Genomic DNA, 11,460 nt, shown 5'->3' on the forward strand with positions numbered 1-11,460 from the left:
CATAACCGTCACTGCTCCTCCTCCTCCATCTCAGTGACACAGCTTTCTACCACACGCTGATACAATGTAACAATTCCACCCCATAACAGTTCTGCCAGGCTTCTCATACTCACACATGCCTTTCACATTGCACTTCCGCCCGGGTCTGTCACGTGCTTCCGCTCATCCCTTCCGCCCAATCATAAAACAAGATACTTCAACCTCCAGAAATGTAAGCTGAGCTGTGATTGGCCGAGTGGTTACAGAACGGAACGAAAGCCCAGATGCTGTTGCTAGGTGATGAGCCGCTGTGGACACGTGACCTGCAGGACCATGTCACACACAATTACAGCCCCAGTACTATATAATACATTTATTTAGAGGTTTGCTGCAGCCCCTCGTCATTATTGAGGCTCATTCCCCCCCCTTAGTGTATATGAGGCAGGTACCTGATGGTGGAAAGACAATCAGTGCTGCAGTGTAAAGCATGGAGGGCAGCAAGTACAAACAGTGAGAGCAGGCAGATGAATCATGGGAAATGTAGTGTGTCCACGGATTCAATGCATGTAAATAACAGTAATAAGAGGAAGAGCAATTTCTATAGAGCCAAGCAAAGTCTGCACAAGGGAATAGTGAGGATTTAGCACTGCAGTGGATGTGTTTGCAGATGATTATTGGAAGCTGGACAATCCCTTTAAGATGCGTTCCTTATTGAAAAACATTGGGGTCATGTGATGGTCACGGTAATCTGCGATCTTGCAGCCAGAAGTGGCCTTTATGGACGTGTATATGGCGGTAATGGAGCAATAATAGTAACTATTGGGACAATTGCCTGATGAGTATAATTGCACGTTCTTGTAGGTTTGATAATGGCGTGCTAAAGTGTGTAACATGGACACAGACAGCAGAAGAGATGTTTGGACCCCTAGCTCTCCAGTACCTCATCGTCGAGTACCCCACCCCCACCCAATGACATACATTGAAGCTCCAGTGCACAGTAAGAATACAAGAGTAGACTTTATTTACAGATCTGTACATTTCAGCAGTGTTAGATACAGGACTGGTATACACAAGAGACACAGGATGATCAGCAACATTTATGAATACACAGACACGAGTATAAGAATGGCGATCGGCACACGTCACTGATCATAGATTATAGGCACATGTCCTGAAGACATCCATGGTAATGCACAGTGGCTGCGGTCTGCTTGACTGTCAGGCGTATGGACTATAGTCTTGTATCTGGTGCTCCCTATAAGACAGATAACTGATATTAATAAGACCTTACGACAGTCACAGACTCTGATAGGGCCGAGCACTTGGTTCTGTTAGACTGAAGTATAATCACTTTTGTAAACCTTGCACTGAAAATATTGATCGAAAAATTCCAACTATCCAGACCAATGTCTGATATCCAGACTAAAAACACACCCTGTGTAGTCTGATCCCCCTGTCATGTGTTGCTCCATACACGGTTAAACTTGTAGGACAGGAATAAGCAAGCTTCAGCACTCCAGCTGCTATGAAACTACAACTTCCAGCATTCTTGCTTATTTTGGAACTCACATAGAGGCAAATGGTGAATGCTGGGAGTTGTAGTTTCACAACAGTGACCTGTTCTCCAAAATGAAGGTGTGTTGCAGGTTCCTTTGAGCTATGCCCTGGCTTTGAGTGAATTGTTTAACTCACGTTGGCTTCATGAATGGTGATCTGCTCGTGGTCCATGGTCAGATAGGTGACGGCGTCATGAATGGAGGGAAAGACTTGAGACTTGGTGATATTTTCGTTATATAATTTACCATCCTCCAGCCCTGCTATCACTGTTGCTGTGGAAAGAAACATAGATCATGGCACTCTGGCCAAGAAACCATCCAGCTTTCCCAGACACCAGAATCACATCCATGTACATCCGATTAGTTTTGCAATACATCCAGGTCATGTGATCCGATTTGCAAAGCCCTGCTTGCATTAAATATCCCCTAGAGTTCTTACCATTGCAGCCAGCCAGGTAGACGTCCACCTCAATTTCTGCAAAATTCTTGAAGATCTGTGAAAAACAGAATTTTAGTAATATTTAGAGAGGCTGAAAGAATAAAATGTTAAAAATATCTCCCAAACTTGTTAGGACTGGATTTTCAGGTGACTTTAATGCGACCGTGTGAATAAGGTTGTCAGATTATATTCTAATTCTGGACTGTGGCTAAAGGGTTGTCAGGTCTCCTACTGATGTAGACTGTGTGAATAAGATGTCAGGTCTTTTCTTGATTCTAGAACTTTATAATTAGGTTGTTAGGTCTTATTCTAATTCTGGATTTTCCTAAGTCCTACAGAACCCAGATACTTTGGGAAAAGTGGCATCTGACAACTCAAGCACAAAAGCACAACTAACCACAGCCCGTTAATAAAGAACTGATATTTGAAGTAATTTTTATACAAATTTTTACTATTCAACGCACTTACTTTCCTCAATACTTTGACACAGACTGTATCTACAAAATTCACCGCAGAGAAATCCAAGATTAAGGAATGGAAATTCGGCCTCTCCAGTCCCAGGGCCTGCAGCGTGCTCTTTCCACCCCTCTCTTCACTTGCAGCGTGACCTGGCACAACAATGATGGCTCCCTCGGTCGTATCCTGCTCCTTGGGCTATTAGGATTTAAATAACATAGGTTTTAAGGCATTCCCGAGATTATATACTATGTACTGTATGATACTTGTGAAACTACAACTCCCAGCATATGGCTGTCAGGGCAAGCTGGGGATTGTAGTAGTAGACACTGCTGTATAGTATCATAATATAGTCAGGAACCATATTTTTACTTGGCGTACTGGATTAGAGTAAATCTGGTTCTGGACCTTTAAATTTACCTCTTCTATCTCATAATCAAGTTTTCCAAGTTCCAGGCGGTCAAAGGCGATATTGTCATGTCCCATGATCTACGAGAAAGAAGATGTGTGTACAGTAGGGTAGGACGCCATAGTCACTAGGTTCATGCAATTTGTGTGACTTTTCCCATTACCACATGGACAGAAGGCCTTAAAGGGGTTGTCTCAAGAATTAAACTTTTCATATATCCAAAGGGGAGGGGCATGACCCCTGTTCTTGTGATCAGTGAGGGTCTCCTCAAACAGCTGACTGGTGGGAATCCTGGGTGTCCGAACCCCGCTTCATACCCTACAATGGTCAATAGATAGGTCCATATACTGTAGTTCTTACCTCAATGCTGGGCTCATTCTCCTTCTTTGCTTTCTTCATTGCTTTAAGCTCCCTCTTCTGCTTTTTCTTTATGGCTTTCCTCTTCTTCTCGATCAGTTTCTCCACATCTACCCCGCACTATAATAGGCAATATGGACAGACAGCTATATCAGCTCTATTAGGAGTCCAGTGGGTGGTCCTACTCAGTCATTGACAGTCTCCTCTCTATGCATGAACTGACAGCTGTCAATCACTGATAGAACAACATGACCAATGTGTCAGGTATAGACTGAAAGCTGGAAAATCCCTTTAAATTCCCCTTTAATTTTACCTTGCGGTAGAGTGTCTCCAGATACTGATCTGCGTTGGCGTAATAGACCGTGGAGGAGGAGTGGAAGATTTTTATACTTGGTATCTCCTTAGCCTGAACATGGACACATGTATAAATAGTAGCTGAAGGTTGTACTCTATTCAGTGGCAATAATCTTCTTTTCTGGATGGAAACTATCAGCAAGCTGCTGTTGACAGATCTGATAGCCTTATTGTGTGGCTTGGTTTATTGCTATTAATTCTACCAATGATGTCTTGCTGTGACTGCCCAATACAAGCATCCAAAATTCACATTATACAATGTAATGTTCTGAACTCTGCTGTGCAATAAGATATAAGATCCATCAGTCCTGCTTACTGACAGTCACCATTTAGCAAAAGATTTTACAACACAGGTAAAGGCTAGTATTTTACTAGAATTCTGAAAAAAACATACAGATGTAAAGATCCGAGTACCTGATGACACCTCGACACGTCTCTGTAAATACTTGTTTCATATACTTGGCCTAGGATGGAGTAATTGGATCTGAAAGACCAATAGATGAGAGATAATAATAGGTGAAACATATAGAAAAATTATAAATAGTCCCTACAAAACCCTACAAGAAGCTTCACCAAAAGTGCCATTTTTATTTCTAATATTGTGACTCTGATTGGATAAATGAGAGAATACTTTCTACCTGCAGCCACCACTAGGGGGAGCTCCTGCATGTGGATGTGTACAGCTAGTGGCAATCAATGAAAGCTGTATGACTATATGCATTGAGCTCCCTCTAGTGGTGACTGCAGGTAGGTGCTATAATAGTATTAGGGCAAGAGGCAGATCAGTGACAGGCACCATAGCAGTTGCGTCCTCTTCCATGCATGCTGTGAATGCCTATCATAGACTACTCACAGCTGGGTCCTGAAAATAATAGTCAGCAAGGAAAATGTGACAGAGATGGCCAAGCCAATGTCCATATTGAAGAGGATTGTGGCAGCGAATGTCACCAACCAGGTCACCTGCAACAGAAAGACATCAGTAAGTAAATAAAACTACAACCATGTGTCAGTCCAAACTGTCTAGACTGGATGCAATTGTAACAAAACCCTCAGCTGTGAGAAGTATTAGTTAATTGCATTATAGAATGATTAAAGGACATGGTTGCTTTGTCCCAGAAACAGCGCCACTCCTGACTATGGATTGTGTCTGGCATTGCAGCTCATCTACATTGAAATTAATGGGGGTGAGCCCACCCTATAGGCAGGGGTGGCGCTGTTTTCTGGAAGAAAGCAGCCATGTTTTTCAAACCCTGGATATCCTTTGCTGATCTTTTATAGTGGTTGTCTGAGACTGCATTTCTGCAACCTGGGACCTCAGACTTAAGGGCTTTGCTGGAGTCCTGATTTCTGGATATTCAGCACTTACCAGGTCAACTTTGTTGCTTCTCCATAGGACTTTGACTTCTGAGAACTGTTTAAACATCCCCTTTAAATTGACTATGATGATCGAAGCCAAAATGGCCTAAAAAAAGTGAATACACACAATGATGTAAATCTGCAGACATTACCATAAATAACTGCATATTAGGTATTTGAAGACTACAATAATTTTAGTCATCCCTTTAATACAAATTATTATAAGGCTGATTCATTGCATATATTTTGTTAAAGGGGCTGTGCCATTCATAAAGAGGCTGCAGGGGAACTTTCGGTCCCCCGTCCTCCTGTTCACTTCGGGACCCGGCGATCAAACACTTATCCCGTGTCCAGTGAATAGGGGATAAGTGTCCATAACAACACAACCCCATTAATGCTCATTGGAGACTAATGGAAGACCATGCTGTACTTACCTTGGGTAAATTTTGGAAAAGTTCCCCAGCCCGTAATATGATGATGAAGACGACAAAAGATGCTATAGCACTGGCCACCTAGACATATGTAATAGAGGACAAAGATAAGAAGATAAAGGGCTGTTCAGGATTAGAAGATCATGGCTGGTTTATTCCAAGAACAGCTCCACACCTGTCTACAGGATGTTTTGGATATTACAGCTCAGCCTTATTGACTTCAGTAGAGCTGTAATTCCATACACATCCAATGGAAAGGTGTGGTGCTGTTTCTGCAGAAAGAAGCCATGTTTTTGTAAAACTGAACAACCCCTTTAAGACCTGGATTGACCGCTAGTAGCTATACAGCTGTAGTAGAACTATCACTTCCATCCAGACGTTCCTCTGCCGAAATCCCAAATATGTAATAGGGCTTTGACTTACCATGTGCTATCTATAATATTGGTGTCCTTTTATGTTGTAGAAAGATGTTTGGGCCCCCCGAGGCTCCATGGCCCCATAGCAGTTGCTACCTCCGCACCCATTGTAGCTACATCCCAGCTTGAGACGGTCAAGGCTTGCTGGGGGTTGTACATTTACATCAGGTATAAGTCTACAGGTTGTTAATATATAATGGCAGCCATAGTGGATGTCACCCAGCTTTTTCCAGGACAGATATAAATAGATAACACACCTGGCTGTTTCCTCCAGTACTTTCTTGAACCGAAGACCTGGACACAGAGGCGCTAATGGCGAAACACTGGAAGAAGCTGCCAATAAGGTTACTGAAGCCGATGGCGATGAGCTCCTGTAAGAGAACAAACGGTTAATATGGCGGCAGCCCGATAACCACACCCAGTATATTACATATATGTGATCTGCCTATAGATGACTACAACTCCCATTGGATCTGCCTGGCTGCAGACTGCTCTCCCCATATAATTCGTCACCCAAGGTGTAGCCCCTCACCCAGAATGCCACCCTGCTCTATATGGTCTCACCTGGTTACTGTCCACTCTGTAACCGTGCTTAGAGGCGAACACTTTCCCCAAAGAGATGGTTATGGCGTATCCTACCACAGCAATGGTGAAGGCATTCCCAACAATATCTCTGAGCAGACTGAAGTCAGGTAACATCGGGACCTTCAAGCTAAAACAGATAATATGACAACGTGCATTATCGGGACCAAATAACCAATATGTCTTGCGATATTGTTGGTTACAGTCCAGAATTCAGCACTGATGTTTGGTTTTCCATAATCCTCTGCAAAGAGTTAAATGCTAAAATCTTGTCAGTCTGCAGCCACCACTAGAGGGAGCTACTGCTTTATTATGGAATTTAAGGGCAGATACATAGAGTCCTATGAAGTGAGCTCCCCCTAGTGATGGCTGCAGATAGGGGTTTCCCACAATTGACTACTATGGTATATATCTACAGTGATATTAGTTTTATATAAGACGTATTTTATATATTGTTTTACTCACCCAACAGGGATGTGCCCAACATTCTCAATTCCAAATTTATTGTGTAGTCCAACTCCATATGATATTCCAGTGGAGACAATGAGCTGAAATGATAAGATTTACTAGTTACATTATTATACAGTTCTCTCTATAGGAAGCTAGGGTGATAGACAGGGATGTAGTAAGTGACCAATCACTATAAACAACATTAGCAGCATGTTAGACATATTACAAGCCTATGACTATTTTGGTCTTTCCAAAAGTCAGATATAGATAAGAATATGAAACTAAATCACACCAGGATTCTGTGTGTATTTTATAGGGATATTTACCATGATCAGTTCAATGGGAACTGGAATTAGAAGCTTGGAAGCGAACTTCTCGTTCAAAAATTTCATCAGAATGAGAACGACAATGGCGATAATACTGGTGACCAGCGTGCCGATGTTGGTTTCCGTAATCCTTGAAAAAATCTTAATAAGGGTCTACACAGAAAGGAAGAAAACAGATAAATCTAACAAAACTTCAACACTTTGGTCATCCAACAGAGTAAAATTGAACCACCCTCCCCCAACCACGTAACTTACATATATCAATGACAGCGGCTGGGTCTTCTGGCTTATTCTAATGCCAAAGAGGTATTTCAGTTGTGACATCAGCACATGGACGGCAGAGGCTGTGGTGTAACCACTTATTAGGGGGTCTGAGAGATAAGTGACCACAAAGCCAAACTGAATGAGACCCAGGGCTATCTATGGAAGGACAAAGTATATAGAGATCAGCACTGACTATAGCGGTAAAAATGTATTCAATAAATACATATGCATGATAGATTACTTATCCTGTACTGATCAGTTACATCCAGTATTATAATGCAGAGCTGCACTCACTATTCTGCTGGTACAGTCACTGTGTACATACATTACATATACTCCAGAGCTGCACTCACTATTCTGCTGGTGCAGTCACTGTGTACATACATTACATTACTTATCCTGTATTATACACCAGAGCTGCGCTCACTATTCTGCTGGTACAGTCACTGTGTACATACATTACATTACTTATCCTGTATTATGCTCCAGAGCTGCGCTCACTATTCTGCTGGTACAGTCACTGTGTACATACATTACATTACTTATCCTGTATTATACTCCAGAGCTGCGCTCACTATTCTGCTGGTGCAGTCACTGTGTACATACATTACATTACTTATCCTGTATTATGCTCCAGAGCTGCGCTCACTATTCTGCTGGTACAGTCACTGTGTACATACATTACATTACTTATCCTGTATTATACTCCAGAGCTGCGCTCACTATTCTGCTGGTGCAGTCACTGTGTACATACATTACATTACTTATCCTGTATTATGCTCCAGAGCTGCGCTCACTATTCTGCTGCTACAGTCACTGTGTACATACATTACATTACTTATCCTGTATTATACTCCAGAGCTGCGCTCACTATTCTGCTGGTACAGTCACTGTGTACATACATTACATTACTTATCCTGTATTATACACCAGAGCTGCGCTCACTATTCTGCTGGTACAGTCACTGTGTACATACATTACATCCCTTATCCTGTATTATACTCCAGAGCTGCGCTCACTATTCTGCTGGTACAGTCACTGTGTACATACATTACATTACTTATCCTGAGTTACACTATTCTATATATAATACAAGCTATAACTCAGTACAGCCCTTTATCTTATGATAGAATATCTTACTTGAAATATTCCTACAAGAAAAGCAAGAGCCATAGAGAGCTCGACCCTCAGTAGGTCTCTGGCATCTGTGTCTAGAAAAGTCGAATTTTCTCCACGCATGAAGTTTTCATTCGGCGCCAAGGATTCAGTCACACTGGCGATCATGACACACACTACAGCAAATGTACCTGAGTGACAAAAGAGACTCCAATCATAAAAGTTCCTACTAAATCGCTAAACCTAAAGTCAGCACAATATAAGATAGAGCTGCGACATAACAGTCATGGCATGCTGGGAATTGTAGTTTCATTGTATCTGGAGAGTCAGAGAGTCAAGACTTCTACTCTAAATGGTGATATAGATATATACCTTCCCTATGTATATAGTAAAATATATACCACCAGCTATATGATAACCAATGTCAGGTCATTATAATATACCTATGTTATCGTAGTGGCAGATTGTTGCACCCGGATACTCAGCACAGGACTCACCTACAGATATATGTCTAGAGGTGCCCAGAAGAAAGTATATAAACACAGGATAGAAGGACGTATAGAGGCCAAAGACGGGGGGCAGGCCGGCCAGAAGCGAGTACGCCAAGCCTAAAATCATAAAGCACAGTGTAAAGATGATATACATGGATATTATAGTCTGGTAAGGCCGTGTTCACACAGATTTCTAAAATGATATATTTAATAACCATCACACATTCATTTTGAGAACAATAGAAGTCTATGGGTATATTCACACGGTTTTTCATATGGATTTTGGTGAAAATTCGGATAAAAATCCCAAACCTTAAAATACATAGCCCAATGATTTCAATGGGATTTCCCACTATTAGTGGCTATTGCATACAAATCCGTACGCAGAATTGTATTCCGTAATTCTTGGTGCGGTTTCCAAACTGATCACAGCCCACAGAATGTGCGAAGATCCGCGGCAAAGTCAACCACAACACCTCTGATTTTTACCGTGATTTTTCATTGAAAATAGCCATGGCATGAATTTACATGTCACAAAAACCTACCATAAGGGTGAATTCACACTGAGTAAACGCTAGCTTATTCTGAACATAAAACACGTTCAGAATAAGCGGCGTCTAAAGCAGCTCCATTCATTTCTATGGGAGCGGGGATACGAGCGCTCCCCATAGAAATGAATGGGCTGCTTCTTTCACTCCGTGCAGTCCCATTGAAGTGAATGGGGAGTGCCGGCGTGTACGCTCCGGCATGAGCAGAGCTTGCCGTATACGCCGGCACTCCCCATTCACTTCAATGGGACTGCACGGAGTGAAAGAAGCAGCCCATTCATTTCTATGGGGAGCGCTCGTATCCCCGCTCCCATAGAAATGAATGGAGCTGCTTTAGACGCCGCTTATTCTGAACGTGTTTTACGTTCAGAATAAGCTAGCGTTTACTCAGTGTGAATGCACCCTAAGGGTGCATTCACACAGAGTAACGTGCCGCGTGACCTGGCACGTATACGCCGTGAGAGATTTTGAGCGCTGTATACGCTCCCATTGATTTCAATGGGAACCTGGATCGTATATGCGGCATTATTTTGCGGCCGTGATTTTGCGGCCGGAAAATAAAGTGGTGTATACGAGACTAACTCCCATTGAAATCAATGGGAGCGTATACGGCGCTCAAAATCTCACACGGCGTATAAGTGCCAGGTCACGCATCACGTTACTCCGTGTGAATGCAACCTAACGGTGTAAAACTTGGCCTTGTTTCCAAAATGCTACTTGACATTCCCCAGTGAGGCAGATTTATAAAATCGGTCTTAGGTCGGGCCCCACGTGGCATAAATCGCAGAAAAAAACATGGCGTTTCTAGCAAATGCCATCCCCACAGTGCGAGAAATCGCAGCATGTCAATTATACCTAAGGAAACGCCGGCAGTTTCCATATAGGTATAATGGAAGCAGAGGAAACCTTATGGCTTATATCAACCAATCACAGCGCAGCTTTTATTTTGTATTCTGCTCTTGAAAAATGAAAGCTGCGTTGTCATTGGTTGCTACGGGCAACACTGTCCATTTCTCTTTCAGTTTCAGAAATCTGTGTGGATGAATAAAGGGACATTGTGATCATTTCACTCACTAGGCCTCATTTATCAAATCTAATTACTAGGAGACTATCTTTGTATCCCATGACAACGAATCAGAACTGAGCTTTCATTGTTGAAACTGCTCTAGTGAAATGAAAGCTGAGCTGTGATTGGCTGCCTGGGGATACATTGATGGCCTTCTGCTAGATGAGGCCCACAGCGTTGTATTATGTGACATCATACCAAACCCATTAATAAACATAATATATGAGCACACCATAAATAATTCACATATCACCGCAATACGTGAAACATACACAACAGTGACACAATCCTTCATGATTTATAGATCATTTACCCTGCGGTAACTGGATTATACCAACGCTAATCCCAGAAATGAGGTCGCCCAATATCCAATCCCTGACTGGATAACGTGGAAGCCACCGCAGGATCGGGACGTACTTCAGCAGCAAAGACTTGGCCGTGTCCCGAGAACATCTTAAAAACAGAACAGATAGTGACATAAGTTTCTGTGACCACCATTGTAGGTCGCCACTCAGCTTTCCCAGGTCCTACAATGCCAAATGCAACACGGCAGCAGATTACGTACATCGCGAGCCATATCTACTTCCTTAATTTCAGGGAAGCTCTCCGACTATTGAGACTGTAATGGCAGCCATTTTAGTTTTCACCCAGACACAAAACTTGGAAAAGCTGGGTAGAATATGTAACAAGTTGACCGATGACGCGTTGTACTCACCGTATGCGGCTCCTCAGTCTCCTCCATAGGGGAGGTCTTACAACTCTGGTTCTTGGTGCTATTCTGTCTAGGTCAGCCTCAGTGATGGCCTGCGGCCTCGTAGAGTAACATGGCCGGAGCACAGGGCCTTCCTTTTCCTGTGTCATCAT

At 42.6% G+C, this 11,460-nt stretch overlaps 1 protein-coding gene across 1 annotated transcript; it reads right to left on the reverse strand.

The window, feature by feature from the left end:
- Positions 1 to 1,184: 1,184 nt before the first annotated feature.
- On the reverse strand, positions 1,185 to 11,460 carry LOC142217946 (solute carrier family 26 member 6-like). The gene is made up of 20 exons (XM_075286285.1): positions 11,312 to 11,460; positions 10,910 to 11,049; positions 8,989 to 9,099; positions 8,516 to 8,682; positions 7,367 to 7,531; positions 7,112 to 7,264; positions 6,801 to 6,883; positions 6,318 to 6,465; positions 6,011 to 6,124; positions 5,341 to 5,418; positions 4,917 to 5,012; positions 4,404 to 4,510; positions 3,965 to 4,034; positions 3,510 to 3,602; positions 3,200 to 3,316; positions 2,851 to 2,919; positions 2,443 to 2,628; positions 1,975 to 2,029; positions 1,672 to 1,808; positions 1,185 to 1,234 (listed from the first exon to the last, which is right to left on the reverse strand). Exons 1-20 carry the CDS (start codon positions 11,458 to 11,460, stop codon positions 1,211 to 1,213), a joined length of 2,262 nt encoding a protein of 753 aa, XP_075142386.1. The 3' UTR covers positions 1,185 to 1,210.

This window comes from Leptodactylus fuscus, chromosome 9 (assembly GCF_031893055.1).
Source record: "Leptodactylus fuscus isolate aLepFus1 chromosome 9, aLepFus1.hap2, whole genome shotgun sequence".
In the NCBI taxonomy this organism is placed as follows: Eukaryota; Metazoa; Chordata; class Amphibia; order Anura; family Leptodactylidae; genus Leptodactylus; species Leptodactylus fuscus.